Genomic DNA, 18,959 nt, shown 5'->3' on the forward strand with positions numbered 1-18,959 from the left:
AGTTAACTGCTCCCTTGCAGGTCAAAGTTCATACTTTGCAGTAAAACCAAGGGGAGGTTTGGAGTGAAAAAAAAAAAAAAAAAACCACCCTGAATTTGTGGCTCTTCTCCAGTAGCTGTATGTCATGGAGCACAGGACTAAACTTTTTTTTTAATTTTAATTTTTTAATTTTAAGTAATCTCTACGCCCAATGTGGGGCTCGAACTCACGACCCCAAGATCAAGAGTCACATGTTCTCCCAACTGAGCCAGTCAGGTACCCCAGGACTGAACTTTTTGAGCCTCAGTTTCCTCCCCTGAAAAATAGGAAATGCTAGGAGTGACAAATGGCTCTGAAGCTGCTTTCACTCTGCTGCCCGCACTCCACACACACACACACACACACACACACACACACACACCCAGTTCCCTCCTCTCTCCGGTTCTCTTTCATCCCAACTCTGACTCTGGCTCTCCCCTGGGGCTCCACCTTGGGCAGGAAGCGAGCAGCACGAGCTCCTTCAGCAGAGTGGGAAACGGAGGAGAGGCTGCCCTGGCTGCAGGGAGGCCGACTGGAGAGAGGAAAACAGGTAACTGTGAGAAAAGAAAAGCAATTAAGAGATCAATGCTGGGCTGGGCTGGGCCGGGCCAGGGAGAGGATTGGGGATGACAGCTCAGCCACCGTGTTCTGTTCCTCCTTCCCGAGATTCTCGCAGGAAGGATAGAAGTTAGAACTCTGGAGGAATTCAACTAAATCGGGCTGATTCAGAGGTGGAGAGGGAGTGGCATGGGGGGAGGCATTAGCCCTGGCAAAGTGGTGGAGGGAGGCAAACACTGGAAGTTTCTGCGTGAGTAGCCAGGGAGAAGTACAGACCCTCACTTGGCCTGAGAACCAAGGTGATGGGTCAGCTGCAGCTGGAAGGAGGCAGAGGGAGAAATAAGGACGGGAAGGGATACCAGACGCAGCTGCCGTGCTCAGGGCCTGAGTCTGGTCGTCCTGGTGGTGAGGAAGGCCGGAGAAGCGCCTGCTGAAGTTCTTCGGCCTGGCAGTTGAGTCTGCAGGTTTAAAGGGCAAGGAGCTGGTGGGTGAACAATGAGGAGAAAGAGACTCAGGGACCACACCTATTGAGCTCGACCCAGCATGGACATTTTGGTACAAAACATACCAACGTCATTCCTTAGTGTGCCCAGCTCAGGGGCTGTTGGACAGTGTGCTGCTGGGTAACTCCAGCACACAGCAGGCTGTGTGTGTGTGTGTGTGTGTGTGTGTGTGTGTGTGTGTGTGCGCGCCTGCAGCCTATATCCTCCTTTTTCTCCACCAGCCTCCCCCCCTCCCCTCCAGCCACCCTGGGATTGGTGATTCGCAGCCCCTCCCCCGGCTCCCCCAGACCCTCCCAGAGCCTTTATCTGGGAGCTGGGCAGGAGTTCCTGCCACATCCTCAGATCCCCTCCACTCCGTGCCTCTCCTCACGGAGCCAGCAGCAGCACCAGCGTGTGGTGGGGGAGTGGGCACTGCTCCCGGGCAGCTCCCTGATCCTGTCAGACCCTCCGCCCCAGGCTCCGCAGGTAGGCACGAGTGGGACAATGTTGGATGGACTGGAGCTGGCACCAAAGGACAGAGGCCAGAGTTAGGGGGAAACAAGGGACAGGAGGGAACAGAGGTGGCAGCTTTCGATCCGGGAGCAGGGCACGGGGAAGGGAAGCAGAACACGCCGATAGGGTTGAGAACCAGTAATGTTCGGAGCCTGTGGGTTCAGACTGATTCTATCAATACTAGAAAGTTTTGCCGAAGTCTTGGGTTATCTAGTGCTGGAAACTAGAATCCAGGATCCCTCCTTACGCTGACTAAGACGGCAGACCCGTGCGTGTCCTATGAAACCTACCATCGTCCTGAGGGGACCAGTCTGGCCCTATTGCAACACGGCTCGTGGCCAGGTGCTCAGTGTGGGGAGATGTGTGATGGGGGATGAGCCCAACGGCCGGCCCTCCTCCCCAGAGCTACTCTCCCGGGACCAGGGCTCAGATGGGAGAGCTGGGGGCTGGGGAAGCAGGGTCAGGACAGGCTGCTGGTCACAGAGCGTCTCCTGCGTCTGCACGCGTGCTGTACCCTTCTGCCCTTGGTCCTGCCCTGTCCCTCTCTCCTCCTAGGCACCATGCGGAGGGCCCTGCTGTTTGCAGCCATTCTGGCCATCAGCCTGGCTCGCAGTCTGGGGGCTGTCTGTGAGGACTCCCAGGAGCAGGTGGCACCTGGTGGGGGCCACAACAAGGTAAGGCCCCCCTCTAGCTGTGCCCGCCCTGGCAGAGCACTGGGCAATGTCCCGAGAGCCCGCACGCTGCCTGTTCCACAGCTGTCGAGAAGAAGGTGGGCCGGGCAGATTGGGAGTTCCCCCGGTGATCCATCAGAGGGCGGGTTTCCCTGCCTCTCTGGTGGTGTCATGTTCACACTGTCTCTAGGTATGTCTGTAAGTGTCTCGGTCCCTCTGTGTGTCCGTGATAGCCCTGTACCTAGAAAGTGCCCTACTAGTATGTTCTGCAGTTGGTTGATTCGTGACTTGGGGCCCGGATCCTGGAGGGGTAAGCTAGGGTGGTACCACTCAGTTTTTGTCCTTTTGCAGGGGGGCAGATCCTCTCCACTCCCTGGATGGGATGACACGCAGTCAGAAATTCTCTCCCAAATGGTCGTTCGTATGCTATTTTACCTGTCAGTTATATATATTATTTTGTTTTCAAAATTCAAATAAATTCCATTATCATACCCTGCACGTCCACCCCCAGTAACATCAGGTGCTGCTGAGACCCCAACCCCTTCTTTCCTTTCTCTTGCCCCCACTCTAGCCTCTGCTTAGTCAGAATAGGGGGCAAAATGGCCACAACACAGACTGGGCCCTGATTTCCAAAGTTTCTCTAAGAAAAAGAGCAGGAGTTGTCAGTGAAGGGGTACAGAGGGAGAGCAGGGAGGAAGTCTTTTCAAGGTTTTGAAATGACAGCAATTACATTGGTACACATGCTTTTAAGACGATTATAGATGGAACTTATTACAAATTCAGTGCGTGAAGTCTAACTGCCTCTCCAGCTCAGATCTGTTTAGCATCTCATTACAGGAGGTGGGCAGAATATTTGAACAATTTGAGGAAAGTGGCTGCCTAGGAAGCCGTGTGCAGGGCAAAGAGACAAATCAGTCTTCATCCATATGTGTCCCAGGGCACGACAGGCTGGCAGCCTTGCAGGTGGTGGCCGTTGCACCAGATCCAAAAGACCAGAACCGATTCAAAAATACAAATAATAGGCACGCCTGGGGGGCTTAGTTGATTAAGCCTCTGTCTTCCACTCAGGTCATGATCCCAGGGTCCTGGGATTGAGCCCCACATCGGGCTCCCTGCATAACAGGGAGCCTGCTTCTCCCTCTGCCTGTGCTCTCTCTCTCTCTGACAAATAAATAAATAAAATCTTTACAAAAATACAAAAAATAGGGGTGCCCTGCTGACTCAGTTGATAAAGCATGCGACCCTTGATCTTGGGGATTGTGAATTCGAGTCCCACATTGGGTATAGAGATTACTTAAAAACAGAATCTTTTAAAAAATACAAAAAATACACAAGGAGTGCCAAATATGGGCTAGACACTATGTTTGGAGCCCAAAGTTCCAGTTGGAGATAGAATATCTGGATATATTTTTCTGAGACAAGCTTGCTTCAAGACCTTTAACTCTTGGTCAATGAAAGGGAGAGATTGCCATCCCACCCCTTCTCCCTGATGGTCTGTGAGGATGAGGGACATTGGGGTGAGGTGAGGGTACGATATACGTGTGCCTACCACCCATCCCGCTGTGCCCAAGTAGCTACAAACGTCACCGAGGCAGTGAAGAACCCCTGCCTGGCAGCAGGCTCAGAATGGGGTTCATTCGTGGGGGAGAAGAGGAGTCATTCTGAACACGCAGTCTTCCAGAAATTCCAAATTCAGTGTAGAAAGGAGAGAGGGAGAGACCACCGGAGGCAGAAACCCATGGAGAAGCAAGGGAGTGAGAGATGGTGGGAAGCACAGGGAGAGAAATGTCCCCCTGGAGCATAGTGCGGGGGGGTGGTGGTTCAGGATTGCCGCTGGGCCCTGCTGCCTCCCTGCGCCCCTCCCCAGGGCTGAGGCGTGTCTGCGACTCCATCGAGCACAGGGGACGGCTGCTCTAGCTGATGGGCCTTTCCTAGAACTCATGGCTCACTCACATAGTGGGGCAACAACATCCTGGGGCAAACTGGTTCCTGACGTGCGAAGGAGAACAGAGAGGGGGCAGTAGTTGGGAGAGAGCCCCAGACAGTCCCCTTCGAGCTTGGGAGATAGAGGAACCAACTATCCCAGTGTTCCCAGGACCACCAGCTTAGGCAATGAAAGCCCCACATCCCAGGAAAGCTCTCAGTCCCAGGCAAACCGGGATGGTTGGTCTGCCTCCAGGGATGTCCAATGGGCTCCCTTTTCCCCCTTTTCCAGCACTTCTAACATCTAACCGTGCATCCCAGTCACCGGGGGCCTGCTTACAATGCAGACTGTCTCAGTCAGTAGGTCTGGGGTAGGACTGAGATTGAGGTACTGCATTTCTTTTTTTTTTTTAATATATTTTTTTAAAGATTCCACTTATTTGAGAGAGAGATAGAGCATGAGCAGGGGGAAGGGGTAGAGGGGGAGGGAGAAGCAGACTCCCTGGAGCCTGATGTGGGGCTAGATCCCAGGGCCCTGGGATCACGACCCAAGCCCAAGTCAGACACTCACCTGACTGAGCCACCTAGGTGCCTCTAGAAACTGTATTTCTAGCAAGCCTACAGCAGTGATGCTCCCAGTCCCTGGACCACACTTGGAGAGCCCACATCTCTTCCAGCGTAAAACCAGAAGATTCCGAAAGATACAGGAGGTCAAGATACAGGCCGATCAAGCCCTGTGATGGGCTCAAGAAGAGGCTGTTCTTAGTGGGGAGGGGCGAGTGGATTAGGTGTGAACCTCCAACCTCAGCCCTCTTTGTTTCTGTTCCTTAGAAGGACTCGGACCTCTACAAGTTGCCACCGTCCTTGCTCCGGAAACTCTATGACAGCCGCTCAGTCTCTCTGGATGGATTGCTCAAAATGCTGAGCAAGGCTAGCCTGGGTAGGAAGCAGCCCTGGGGAGAGGGGGTGGGGGCAGGATTCTGATGATTAAATAGGCCTGGGAGGAGCCTTCGGGTGGGTTGGAGACTGGAGATGGCTTGGTGAATAATTGAGGGTTTTGCTCTGAGCCCCCTCTGACTGTCACTCTCCAGAGTCCATTCCCCACTGACACACTGCTCTTGCTCTCACAGATCCTAAGGAATCGCCACTTCCCCAGAAACGTGAGTAGTGTCTTCTCCCCATCTCTGCTGACCGCTTGCTACAGTTCCACGGGCATGGGTCCCAGTGACTATTCTGGCTGGCCCCATCTCAGCTGGCACAAACAATATGCCAGCTGTCACTGCCCAGCCAGCCTTTCCCGGGTGTGAGAGGTCACCAGGAACCAGGAGGAAACAGGTGTGAGGAGCGGGGTGGACTCTCCCTCCAGCAGCTGGTCACTGGGAACCAAGAGAATCTCTTGGTGGCTGTGACGATTCTAAAGCCAGGCACCTGTGGGGGCAGAGAATTCTTGAAATGTGGAGGCGGGAGAGGTGGTCAGAGAGGGTGTGCTTTGGGGATAGCCTGCTAACTGGAGAGTCAGGTGTGGCATGATAAAGAACCAAAGACCAGAAGCCCAATTTCAGAAGTCTTGACACATGTCTGGGGGAGTGCATCCCCATCCCCCTACTTACCCCCGTTACCACTGTTGGCAATGTTGGCCCTCTTTCTACAGGTGACATGCACGACTTCTTTGTGGGACTTATGGGCAAGAGGGACATCCAGCCGGGTAAGAACGTGTGGAGGTGCAGTGGGAGGGTTTAGGGTACTAGCAAAGATATGGCAGAGGTCAAGTGCCCCATATTCGTCACCGGAGGGAAAGACAGGACTTCTCTTAGCTATACTGAGGGTTTCTCAGCCCTTCTACCCAATCAGGTGGGATCCACAGTCCAGCTGTCCCTGGGAACACAATGCAGAAAGCTTTATAAGATCTGCTGCAGTTGGGAAAGAGTTGGGGGGAGGCTGTCCTTCCTCCCCATCTCCCAGACACGGTGTGCCTCTTCTTCCCAACTCCGTCTTCCAACGTTGCCCTTAATGGCTAGCCCTTTGCTGTTGGTCAGGGTGAAGGTCACATTCAGAAAAATCCCTCCTAACTACACTGTTTACTTTAACCCAGACCCTTCTATTGATGCAAACCAAGAGAACATCCCCAGCTTTGGCACCCTCAAGTATCCCCCCAGTGTGGAATGAGGTAAGGATTGTTGATTAGGAGAGGAGAGGGGACTCTGTGTGTAGGGGGGTTGCCAGAGAGGCATTTCCTCTGACTCTACAGACATTAACACTCATACATTTGCCCTAAAACGCACTGTCAGTGCCCAGCACCGTTGGTCAAACACACCACCGCTCAGAGGGCATACTTGTCTGCAAGGACACGCGCACTCACACGCACACAAGTGTACGCACAAGGGCCCCACTTTCCATCTCTTTCCCCAGTATCACGGACCCTGGCTGACTCTTGAGCAGGCGTGAGTGGTGGGACATGGGGAGCAAGGGGTTTCCTCTGCGGCTTCTTCGATGGTCAATTTCTGTCCTTCGGGTTCCGTTCTCCCATTATCTGTATACAAGACGGACAGGCCATCATCTGATAATTACAGCGTCCTGCCTCCTAGGTGGGCAAAAACCGTTCAGATCATTCACTATTTCAGGTGACTGGGTCTAGTGTGTAATTCTTCACAAGAGTGATTTAGGAAGAAATGCAAGGAACTCTGAAATTTAATGGGGAGTAACTAGAAACCATACCTTAGTTGCTGTGTGTAGTGTAATGGCTAAGAGCATGGCCTGAGTTTGAATCCTGAATCTGCAGCTCACTGGCTGTGTCCCCGTGGCTAAGTTACATAACCCTTCTGTGCCTCGTTTCCTCATCTGGAAAATGGGGGTGATAATATTATTTGGCAGGTTGTGGTTTGGAGGGTGGAGCACAGGTACAGTGCTCGAGACGGTGCCTGGCACATGGTGCATGGGCTGTGAGTTGGCAGTGTTTTGATTATTGTGGTCTGGGAGGTGTGGGTCATGTTGCAGTGTTCCCACTGGCTGGCTCTGTTCTGTCTGCTGTAGAGCTGTCTGGGCTGGACCCCGGGCTTGAGTGGGCTGACAGATCTCTCACTTGGTATGCGAGTATGAGAGTCCCCAGGGAAGCGTCTAGTCAAAACATGGAAACTTCCATTTCAACCCCATCTTCCCCCACACAGCAATAGCAGCCCAACGGATAGGACAGCTCTCTTTGCATTAGCTTCTCAAGATGGACGGTGTGAGAGGAGAAAAAGAGAGGGGTTGGGAGGTCTGTGTTAGCACGGAGAGACTCCTGCCTCTCTCCCTGTGTCCCTGTTACCCACAGCCATTGCTCTCAGGGGAGACCAAAGGAGCAAGAGTTCTCGATGGCTCTCGATGAAGCTGCCTGTGCATGGCTCTCTGGGCCCGGGGAGTAGGTCTAGCCCCCCATTCAGTGTTGGGTGAGAGGGCACAAAGAGCCGTAATAACCGTAACTCGCTGATTACATGGTACTTACCGTATCATTTCGCTCTCATTAGATGGTTATTTCAGTCCTGCCGACCGCCAGATAATTATACGGGCAGCTCTGTCTGGATGACATACTCTCCCCCAGCGTTATGCATCGGCCATAAAGATAATTACAGTGCAATTTTGCCATAGTATTTTATACAAATGGTGGAAACAAGTGCATTGTGGAAATCTACTTTTAATGCTCGCTGGTGAATCCAGGCTCTTTCAGAGGGGCCGGTCGCATAATTGCAGCCTTCGTCATCTCACCACTGAAGAACCACGCTCAACCTGTTAGGTGCCCAGAAAAACAGCACATAAAGTCCCTGGGGGCCGGCATTTAAAGGAGATTAGATGAGATGGATCAACACAGATCATTGGGTCATCTTCTTTCATTCATGTGAATCTGCTAACAAAGGAAGTGATCCCTGGGCCTGCGCTTCCTCTGGGAGGTTTCTGGAAAGAGGAGGAGGGCATGGGTGAGCCTGGGGGAGCATTAGCTCACCCGGGCACTTTGAATGGGGCTGTGCGTGTGCCTGACTCATAGGGATGCGAGGATGATAGGAACCCTGTCGCTACATCCTCCTGCATGGACCACAGACCTTGCATATGGGTGTTTGTAAGTAGCACGATAAACATGCAGCTGGGAAGAGGCACGCTCCTGAGGCTGGAAGGGTTCACTCCTCTAGTTCAGAGGCTACACACAGGCTAGTTCAAAGGCTCTCGCTCTTCCTCCCTTACATATCCACCCACACCACCCCCCTGCTTCCCCAGCTGGTGGTCGGTTTTATGAGAGTCTTACGAGACAGAAGATGTGATATCATTTTTTTTTGGTCCTCAGCACTCCACTTCTGGACCCCTGGGCTGCATCATGAAGACACCTGTCACCCCCTCCCCCAACCCCCAGCTGCACGTGCTCCTATTTCCCCTTCTTTCCCCCATCCTTGTAACGCTCCTGTGCCTTGACTCCTTCCCCATCTCTCTACCCCACCGTGATGTAGAAACCGCAGAGTGAGCATCCTCGGTCCCCGTGGGCGTTGACTTGCATTCCCCTGGGTTTCTGGAGTGTCCTCCATTAAAAATATGACGTCTCTCTCTACTCCTCAACAATAAAGGATTTTCACATATGACCTAGAGTGTTGTATTTGTTTGGCTGGTGGGGGGGGTTCTCTTCCTCAACTCTGCCAGCTACATCATACACACATGCACACGTATGATATGCACACATGCATGTATCATATACAAATGGAAGCATCTTTATTTTGTACACATATGGATTTTCCCAACAGTGCCTTGGTCAGTGCTTCATATAATTAGTATTGGAAGACTTATTTAGTAATTAAAAAATAAATGAATGAATTTGGAAGATGGTTTCTAGCACTCAAAGACTTTCACAGACTAGCTTCAGATAAAAGAAGAACATATTCTGAATGGCTTGTCTGTATTTCAAGGATGAGTCTAGGAGACATCAATCCCTGAATCTGACTCTACTTAGAGAAGGGTGGGGGTGGGGGGCAGGGCTGTGCAAGGATCCAGCCACAGAGGAGGACGAATCTACAGAGCTGTACCATTTCTCCGTCTGCAAATGTCAAGCAGGGGTCCTGTAACAGGTCACGGAACGAGATGGCGACCCATATACACTGTTTACGGTGTAGCAGGGCTGTGGACAAGCAAACAACACTTGGTCTTGCTAGGATGGGGTGTGGGTGGGGAAGTTACTACAGAGACCAAGAAAGAAGGCAGCAGATATCTTCTGCTGTGTTAGCTGGCCATCTTAGTTATTTTAAAGGGAAAACTTTGGTTTCCGACTCCTCTACAATGCAGCTGATACTGGCCCCTGAAACGCTGGTCTAGCAGTCCGTCCGCAGAATATGTAAGGCACTGAAATGAGGCGTGTGCGTGTCTTTGGTTTATCTGACATGCCAACTATCACAGCCCAGGGATCCCGAGGGGTGTTCTGTATCCTAGGGGAACAGCCTGGGAAATCTGCAGACTCCTTAGTTTAGCCTGGTGCGGGCCTGGCTGTGCCTCGACTGCCCTGATATTTCTCTCTCCCAAGGCAGTGCAGAGACAGCGCCAGGGAGCCAGAGGTCGCTTCCTCCAGGTCCTTCACCCCAGTGAAAGTTCTCTCTTCCCAGAACCTGCATGGAGCAACTTTGGACCCACGGCTGCACAGTGGGGATGGGGGAAGAGAGAAAGCTCAACTCCGTAGCCTTTGGGTCAGGTTTATTGCTAAAGGTCAAAGAATGATCTTACCAGAGTCTTAAGCCTTTCTTCAGTGAGTCATTGTGTTGGCTCTTCAAAATTACCTATCTAGAGGGTTTTAAAGTAGGGTAACTTGTGCAGAGTCTGGGGGATTTATTTAGGTCATGAAATCGTCCAGAGTTGGTTCTGCTCTGACTTGGGAGATGGGCGTGTGTGCTGAGATGACTCAAGTGCTTTGCCACGTAGGAGCATAAATGCAGAAAGGTTGCTCTCTGGTGGGACCGACAAAAATTGCAGTCCTGGGGCTTCCAGGCAAAATGAAGCGAAATTTTAAGCCAGATTCCTGTTTTTGTACTTGAAGACTGTGTATAGGAATCCTGGCTCTCCTCTTCCTGTTGTAAAGAGGTTGGTGCCTAAGGAGACCTGGCCAAAAAGACCTTGACCGAATTTCTGCCTCTTCTCCATTTAGCTTTGTGTGTCTGTGTGTGTGTGTGTGTGTGTGTGTGCGCGCGCGTGTGTGTTACTAGGTTGCATGATGATTTACTCTATTTATTTATTTTAAAAATAGTTTATTTATTTGAGAGCAAGAGCGCACGCGCACCCAAGTGGGAGGGGGATGGTGGGCAGAGGGAGAGGGACAAGCAGAACTCCTGCTGAGCGAGGAGCAGGAGGTGAAGGCAGGGCCTTGATCCCAGGGCCCTGAGACCGGGACCTGAGCCAAAGTTAGACAACTGAGCCACCCAGGAGCGCTGCATGGTGATTTACTTTAAAAAGATTTCAGTCTTAGAGGTTCTGGACTAATTCCTTTTTTTTTTTTTTTTTTAAGATTTTATTTATTTATTTGACAGAGATAGAGACAGCCAGCAAGAGAGGGAACACAAGCAGGGGGAGTGGGAGAGGGAGAAGCAGGCTCCCAGCAGAGGAGCCTGATGTGGGGCTCAATCCCAGGACCCTGGGATCACGCCCTGAGCTGAAGGCAGAGGCTTAACGACTGAGCCACCCAGGTGTCCCATGGACTAATTCTAACGTGTGTGGAGGGGTGATTTCGCCATGACATCATCTACCCGGAGATTCTATCAGATTCCACAAGTTGAGGGCTCAGTCCCAAGAGACTGCCCCTCACCCTTCAGATGCCGTCTCACGTCTGGTTGATCCCCGTGCTTCTGACCTACCGGCTACAGACTGGAGGTTCCTGTGACTTCCCCCTTAGGTTTGGATAATTCGCGGGAGCGGCTCACAGAACTCGGAAAACCTGTTTACTTACTAAATCGCCAGTTTGTTAACAAAAGGACACAGCTCCGGAACAGCCAGATGGAAGAGCTGCACAGGGCGAGGCAAAGGGGCGCGGAGCTTCCTCCCTCCCCGCGCGCACTGCTCTCCTCTCCCCGACCCTGCATGTGTTCGTCAACCCAGAAATCTCTCAGAACCCCATCCTTTTGGGTTTTTTTGGAGGTTTCATGACATAGTTATGATTGATTAAATCATTGGCAATTGATTCAACCTCCACAAAGCCACCCAATAACATAACAAAGGACACCTTTATGATATTCATCACATAGGACGTTCCAACAGTTTTAGGAGCTCTTTGCCAGAAATGGGGATGAAGACCAAATACATATTTCCTGTTGTAAATCACAATCTCACAAGTATATACAGTATAACCTTTAATCTATACCTTTGGGGGGTTTCTTAGCACGTGAAGTACATGTAGTGGGGTCAACACCCCAGAGAGGGTTAAGACAGTTGGTTAGGAGGCTTGCAGAGGCCCACGACTCTTGCAGCCTGACGTGTCAGAGTCATGCTGGAGGTTTGGAGTCCGTCAGTTGCGCGCGGTTCCACTCCAGGGCACACCCGGTCACCTCCTCCAGCTATGGGGGTTGGGCCAGCCATTGGAACGTGTATCAGCTTCCAAACAATCCTTCCACGGGAGAGCTCAGTGAGATTGCCTGCCGCCCCCCCAAACTCCAAGAAGGTCATGTGGCTGTTTCTGTATTTCCTTGCTAATAAATATTACATGACTGGCACCATTTGGTATAAAGCTTGCTTTCCCTACCACCAGTTAGTGAGGTCGTGGAACAGGGGACACACAGTCTCCCAAATGCATCAAGATAACTGATGGTTGCTGAGCAGGCAAACTGTCTTATATCCGTCGGCGACATCCCGCGCGTCCTCTTCCCGTTCGTCCCTCGAGGAATCATGGAACTCTACAGTGTGCCTGCCTTGAGGGTTCGTGCGGGGCCGCCTCTATCATATGGCAGCCACACAATGTGATGGGAGAGAGGCTGAAACAGAAGGGTCCCAGAGCCTGAGGGGTTCCTGTGATTGAAGAGGGACAGGGGGTGACCATGACTTCTAACGTCTCTGGTGGCAGTGCTGGCGGTGGGGTGGCAGGCGGGGCAGGTGGTTTTGGTTTGATGACAAACCCCAGGCAGGAGTGTCAGAGGAGAGGATCTGGAGGGGAACTGCGGTGCCGAGGGAGAAGGGCGGGGCGGGGGCGGGGAGAAGCAGCACAACCGAGCTCTAGAAACAGCGGTGTAAGGGAGGAAAAATAATTTTCCCTCTACCCTTTTTTTAAATTAACTAATTAATTTATCTATTTGACAGAGAGAGAGAGCGCAAAGCAGGGGGAGCGGCAGGCAGAGGAAGAGGGAGAAGCAGGCTTCCCACTGGGCGTGAACCAACCAAGCCACCCAGGCGCCCCTACCCCCCCTTCTTCTTCTTTTTTTTAAGATTTATTTATTTATTTGAGAGAGAGAGAGACAATGAGCGGGGGGAGGAGCAGAGGGGGAGGGAAAGAGACAATCTCAAGCAGACTCCCCAGTCATGAGCTTGGAGCCCTATGCGGGGCTGGATCCCAGGACCCTGAGATCGTGACCAGAGCCAAAACTGAAACCAAGAGTCAGGCGCTTAACTGACTGAGCCACCCAGGTGACCCCCCTCTACCCTTCTAAGTTCTTGGTTGTGACCACACTACAGTAAAAGACCGATTAACAGGAGAAAAACAAACAGAAGTTTAGTAACAAGCATACTTCCTATATACATGGGAGAAGCTCAGGACAACTGAGTAATTCCCTTAAAATGGCCTGAGCCACCACCTTAAATACCATCTCCAGCTAACGACAAAAGGAGATACTGGGAGTGGGGAGTTTTCAGGCCAAGGACGGTAAATAAGGGGATGGTTGTTATGCATACTGAAGTCCCTGCCTTCTCCGTTGGTGACAGTTTCTGGAGATTTAAGTTATCCCTCTCTTCCTGGTATGGAGAGGGAGACACCCTTACAAATGGAGGTTTCCCTTATAAATGTAACTTCTGTTCTGTTTTCAGAGCTTCTCCTGTGTCTGCTGTTTTTTAAAAAATAAGCAGCCTAGGAGCACCTGGGCGGCTCAGTTAGTTAAGCGTGGGCCTTCGGCTCAGGTCCTGAGGAGTCCCAGGATGGAGCCCCGCATCCGGCCCCCTGCTCAGCGGGGAGTCTGCTCCTCCCTCTGCCCCTCACCCTACTGTGTGCTCTCGCTCACTGTGTGTGCTCTGCTCTCTCAAATAAATAAAATCTTAAACAACAACAATAACAACCAAGCAGCCTAAAATAATCCTTATGCCAAAGAGTCGGATTTGGGGTGGCAAGTCCTGCTCGCCTTCAGGGAGGACAGGCTGCAGGAAACAGGTTTGGGCTCCCGAGGTGCAGTGGGATCCTGCGAATTCCTTCCTTTGGCCGCCTAGGTGGGAGGAGGGGCATCAGCGATTGTTCAGAGGGGGCGTACCGGGGGCCAGACCTCAGGCGCTAGTTCATTTGTTCATTCTCTCGAGCGGGCTTTATTAAGCACCTATCACAGGGGCCAGGGAGTCTGGTGAGCACTGCCGCGAGTAGTATCAAGAAGCGCAGATCCCTGTGTTCAGGAAGCTCTCAGCCCAGGGCGCTCGCAAGTTAAATAATCTTACTTCATTTTTACCTTTTTCTGCAAAACTACGAGAGTGGACGTTTTGAGAAGCTTCTGGGACTCTGAGACGTAGACAGGGTAGAGGATGAGAGTTTAGACTCGGGATGGGGCTTTTCACTTATCCAGGTCCCAGAGTGAGGAGGGAATGGCCCCCCACCTGGTAGATCAGGGCTCTTCAGAAAAACCGGGGCTGCGCGGGCTGGGAAGGTCCCCGCAGCTGCTCGCGCCGCGGCCAGGCCGGCGGTCCCCGGGCCGCGTGGGAGTGGGAGGTGGGGCCTGGGCGGGGGTCCCCAGGAGCGCGGTGGCAGGACCCCCCGCGGCTAGGGGCGGGCGGAGTCTCGACGGGTGGGGGTGGGCTCCGGCTCGGCCCGCCCGGCTCCCGGCCCCGCCGTGGGGGGGCGCTGCCTCCTCCCGGGCGGCTGGGGGCGCTGCGGCCGAGCGGCGGGGGGCGCTGCCTCCTCCGGGACGGCGGGGGGCGCTGCGGGCCGGGCGGCGGGGGCGGCCCGGGCCGGCGCGGCGAGCGGCGCGGCGGATGGAGAGTCTGGCCGCGGCCGGCGGCGCCGCCTCCTCGTCGGGCCGGGCACGGCGGGCCGGGGCCTTTGTGTGAGGCGGCGGCGGCGATGGTGCTCGGGCCCCGCGGAGCCGGGTAAGCGAGGCCGGGCCGAGGGCTGCCCCTGGCCGAGGCCCGACCCCCGTCCCGGCCTTTCTCTCGCTCTTGCTGGGCTCCCTCCTGCCCGCTCCCCTCGGCCGGACCCATCGTCCCCGGCCGCGCGCCCACCCCGGCCGGTCCCGCCACCCATCCCTGCGCTCCCGTCCGGCCCGGCACCCCCGGAGACGCCCCGGGGGGAATCCCCCGCCGTCTGGGGAGGGCCCGAGGTGCTCGGTGGCCCCCAGATGGAGCCCCCCAGCCCGATCCCACGCCCTTCTTCCTGGGTTCGACCCTCCAGAGGGGAGACTGCGGCACCACGGGATTGTTGAGGCGCCTTCTTGGAAGTTCCCGATCTGCCCCCCTCCCACCCCCCCACTCAGGCTTCCCAGTGTCCCGACCTGATGTGTGGCCACCAGGGCCCGGGAGATGCTTCACTGGTATCCCAATAATGCGCAGAAGCTTCTTGGACCCCAGAAAAAGTTAGGAGTTTGTAGAAGGCGGTGAGGTGGAGAAAGGGGCTGTGTTGCGCGGGGCGAGTGGTGAGACTGAAGGAGAGCGCAGCTAGCTTGTCTTCCTTAGGCATGCAGGACTCGAAAAGGGGGGGAAGTGGGATCCAGCAAGCCTTTAGGAGTCTTGCCTATATAATTAGATGCCTTCTTAGGGCGTCAAGTAAGTGTTTTTAGTTCTGGTCAGCATATGCATAGAACCCAAAAAGGGTGGTTAAAAGAAGCGTATTGCAGTACTAGTAAATGCTCCGGTGCGGTCTACTTTGCTTTATTTCTACGGGTCCTGAGCGTTTCAGCTTCGTCCACAGCATACGGAGAAGGTGACAGAGCAGTATCTGGATGGCTCTGGGTTATGGTAAGACGAGAATAGGCAGGTAGCTTGGGTAGGGAGAGATCATGAATGAGCAAGAGGTTTATTTAGGGACTGGAAGGAGAGAGCATTGATAAGAAAATAAAAGATAGAGCAACCTTATCTTGCCTTCAGCAGCTAACGGAACTTTGGTAATTGTGTTGGAAGTACCTGTATGGCATCTGGCATTGTAAGAGCAGTGAATGTACTCAGTGAGATAGGAAAGCTTGTATTGGGGAAGAAATTAGGAGATTAACTTGAGGCTGCTGTCTGGCAATGAAGTGAAGGATTGTGTCCGAGAGGTTGCCTCTGGCTTGGCTCCAAGGCACGAGCTTCTGTCCAACCAGGCCTGCCACCTCTCTCGCCTACTCTTAAAGACGACGCTGTGACACTTTTTTTCAATACTTTCGGGTTTTGTTGTGAGGACTCTGTCTTTGGGAATATGCAGGGAGAGAGGTAGTTGTCCCGTCATTTGTCCTTGCCCTCAGCACCGTGGAGCAGCTCGCCCTGTCCGCTGGCTCCTGCTCCCCACTCAGGGCTTGGAAACACTCAGACTGGGGGTATTTTCTTCTGCAGAGCTCCTCGCATGCAGGGATGTGCTTGGCCATCCATCTCTTCCTTTTACTGTCCACAGATGAACCGTGCTGATAGAGGGGCAACCTCGTAGGAGCTGCTAAGATGGGCATGAGGATTAAACTGCAAAGCACCAACCACCCCAACAACCTGCTGAAGGAACTCAACAAGTGCCGGCTCTCGGAGACCATGTGCGATGTCACCATCGTGGTGGGGAGCCGCTCCTTCCCGGCCCACAAAGCCGTGCTGGCCTGCGCGGCTGGCTACTTCCAGAACCTCTTCCTGAATACGGGGCTGGATGCTGCCAGGACCTACGTGGTGGACTTCATCACCCCCGCCAACTTCGAGAAGATTCTGAGCTTTGTCTACACATCAGAGCTCTTCACAGACCTGATCAATGTTGGGGTCATCTATGAGGTGGCCGAGCGCCTGGGCATGGAGGATCTCCTGCGGGCCTGTCACTCCACCTTTCCTGACTTGGAGAGCACTGCCGTGGCCAAGCCCCTGGCCAGCAGCGGGGAGAGCCACTCTGGTACCCAGAGCTGTAGCTCAGCAGAACCTGCCTATGCCCTCGGAGACCTCCGGGGGGGCGGGGAGCACTTTGGTCCTGATAGGAACTATGTGTTACCTGGTGATGCTGGAGGAAGCTGTAAAGAGGAAGAGAGAAATGTCACCGGTGACACGAACCATAGCCTGCCCCTGCCGCAGCAGCCCCTGCCGCCAAAGACAGAAGACCACGATGCCCCTGCTCCTTTCACCTCCGTTCCTAGTATGGTGACTCAGCCGGTCCTAGGCACCGTCAGCATGGGCATCCAAACCAGCACGAGCTCCTGCCAGCCATACAAAGTTCAGAGCAATGGAGACTTCGGTAAAAACAGCTTCTTCGGCCCTGACAATGCAATTGACATTACCACCGGGACCAATTCCTGTCTGAGCAATAGCGACCACTCCAAAGATCCGGGCTTTGGGCAGATGGATGAGCTCCAGCTGGACGACCTGGGGGATGACGACTTGCAGTTTGAAGACCCCACCGAGGAGATAGGCACAGCCGAGGAGGTGATTGAGTTGAGTGACGACAGTGAGGACGAGCTGACTTTTGGAGAGAATGACAACCGAGAGAATAAGGCCATGCCCTGCCAGGTGTGCAAGAAAGTTCTAGAGCCCAACATTCAGCTGATCCGCCAGCATGCTCGGGACCATGTGGACCTGCTGACGGGCAACTGCAAGGTCTGCGAGACCCACTTCCAGGACCGAAACTCCCGGGTGACCCATGTTCTGTCCCACATTGGCATTTTCCTCTTCTCCTGCGACATGTGTGAAACGAAGTTCTTTACCCAGTGGCAGCTGACCCTCCACCGACGGGATGGGGTATTTGAGAACAACATCATTGTCCACCCCAACGACCCCCTGTCTGGGAAGCTGGGTTTGTTTTCGGGGGCAGCCTCCGCGGAGTTGAAGTGCGCTGCCTGTGGGAAGGCGCTGGCCAGAGATTTCCATGTGGTCCGGGGGCACATCCTCGACCATCTAAACCTGAAGGGCCAGGCCTGCAGCGTGTGTGACCAGCGCCACCTCAACCTCTGCAGCCTCATGTGGCACACGCTGTCCCACCTGGGCGTCTCGGTCTTCTCCTGCTCCGTCTGCGCGAACAGCTTCGTGGACTGGCACCTCCTAGAGAAGCACATGGCCGTGCACCAAAGCCTGGAGGACGCCCTCTTCCGCTGCCACCTGTGCAGCCAGAGCTTCAAGTCGGAGGCCGCCTATCGCTACCACGTCAGCCAGCACAAGTGCAACAGTGGCCTTGATGCCCGGCCTGCTTTTGGCCTGCAGCACCCCGCTCTCCAGAAGCGGAAGCTGCCCGCGGAGGAGTTCCTGAGCGAGGAGCTGGCGCTGCAGGGCCAGCCCGGGAGCAGCAAGTACAGCTGCAAGGTCTGCGGCAAGAGGTTTGCCCACACAAGCGAGTTCAACTACCACCGGCGGATCCACACTGGCGAGAAGCCGTACCAGTGTAAGGTGTGCCACAAGTTCTTCCGAGGCCGCTCGACCATCAAGTGCCACCTGAAGACACACTCGGGGGCGCTCATGTACCGCTGCACGGTGTGCGGCCACTACAGCTCCACGCTCAACCTCATGAGCAAGCACGTGGGCGTGCACAAGGGCAGCCTCCCGCCCGACTTCACCATCGAGCAGACCTTCATGTACATTATCCATTCCAAAGAGGCGGACAAGAACCCGGACAGCTGACTGCGTCCCGCAGAGCGGGGGCGGGGGGGGCTCCCGGGCGGCAGCCAGGACGGTGATTTTCTAGTGGCTGTTGGTCCCTCTCCAGCCGAAGTTTCGATTTTGCCTTGCTAGGAAGTCTGTTCTGTCTTGTGTTTAAAGAAGAAAAAAGAAGAAAGAGCACACGAGCTGTTACTGTTTCTGAGAAGCAACGGCCCTATCATGTTTACCTCCTTACCTGTTCTTGCCCACGAAGGGCCGTGTTTTTGATTCTTCAGAGGCTGGTCGCGGGATCTGGTCAGGTGGTTGGTGCCGACTAGATCCCCTTTCCGAGCCTCTCGAGTTTTAGTTTACTGATAGGTTTTTATGCTGCTAAGAACCCAACCAACAGCCTCACTGAAGAGAGGAGGTGGAGAGAGGTTTTCACTGTGGGGATTATTGCCGGATTTCCCACTGGGACACCCAGCTATGAGAGAGATTTTGGGGATGTGGTCGTTCAGAAAAGACTAGTCCACAGGGCAGCTCACCTCAGGTGCCAGGCCCGGCCCTCAGCAGGGAGAAGGCAATGGGATGGAGGTGCCTGCTCGTTTCCACGCTCTGATCTGCTGATGGGACAGTAAAATCTTTTGGCAGCTAGATCCAAACTGGGGGCAGAGCTTTCTGTTTAGGTCAGAAAGCTTTGGGACGAATCCTTGCCAGTCAGAAGAGGTGTCCTGCGGTGCCGCTGGAAGTGGCAGCCTGGATGGACAGGAAGGGAGGCTTCTCTTTTCTCCTCAATTCCAAAGAAATATGATTTTATGGAGTGGTAGCCCAGGTGGTTAGTTAGGCCTTCCCTGTGGGGCAAAGAGGACAGGGAGCCACTTTAATATAGTCATCTGTCATCCGGCTG

The 18,959-nt window shown here is 53.9% G+C and overlaps 2 protein-coding genes across 2 annotated transcripts; both read left to right on the plus strand.

Annotated features, from left to right (window-relative positions):
• The first annotated feature begins 1,380 nt into the window (after window positions 1–1,380).
• TAC3 (tachykinin precursor 3) lies at window positions 1,381–8,753 on the plus strand. The gene is made up of 7 exons (XM_026500217.4): window positions 1,381–1,544; window positions 2,127–2,245; window positions 4,997–5,105; window positions 5,296–5,325; window positions 5,817–5,870; window positions 6,258–6,332; window positions 8,478–8,753. Exons 2-6 carry the CDS (start codon window positions 2,132–2,134, stop codon window positions 6,329–6,331), a joined length of 381 nt encoding a protein of 126 aa, XP_026356002.2. The 5' UTR covers window positions 1,381–1,544; window positions 2,127–2,131; the 3' UTR covers window position 6,332; window positions 8,478–8,753.
• A 5,553-nt stretch (window positions 8,754–14,306) lies between these two features.
• Window positions 14,307–18,248, plus strand: ZBTB39 (zinc finger and BTB domain containing 39). Its single transcript, XM_026500218.4, has 2 exons — window positions 14,307–14,422; window positions 15,915–18,248. Exon 2 carries the CDS (start codon window positions 15,959–15,961, stop codon window positions 18,092–18,094), a length of 2,136 nt encoding a protein of 711 aa, XP_026356003.2. The 5' UTR covers window positions 14,307–14,422; window positions 15,915–15,958; the 3' UTR covers window positions 18,095–18,248.
• Window positions 18,249–18,959: the final 711 nt, after the last annotated feature.

This window comes from Ursus arctos, unplaced genomic scaffold (genome assembly GCF_023065955.2).
Source record: "Ursus arctos isolate Adak ecotype North America unplaced genomic scaffold, UrsArc2.0 scaffold_21, whole genome shotgun sequence".
NCBI classification, from domain to species: Eukaryota; Metazoa; Chordata; class Mammalia; order Carnivora; family Ursidae; genus Ursus; species Ursus arctos.

Excerpts from the sequence above, each read along its gene's own strand:
- TAC3 (XM_026500217.4), top strand. The coding sequence starts at position 2,132 with ATGCGGAGGGCCCTGCTGTTTGCAGCCATTCTGGCCATCAGCCTGGCT. Across the intron at positions 2,246-4,996 it reads CTGGTGGGGGCCACAACAAG|AAGGACTCGGACCTCTACAA; the intron begins GTAAGGCCCCCC and ends TCTGTTCCTTAG. Across the intron at positions 5,106-5,295 it reads GCTGAGCAAGGCTAGCCTGG|ATCCTAAGGAATCGCCACTT; the intron begins GTAGGAAGCAGC and ends TTGCTCTCACAG.
- ZBTB39 (XM_026500218.4), top strand. The coding sequence starts at position 15,959 with ATGGGCATGAGGATTAAACTGCAAAGCACCAACCACCCCAACAACCTG.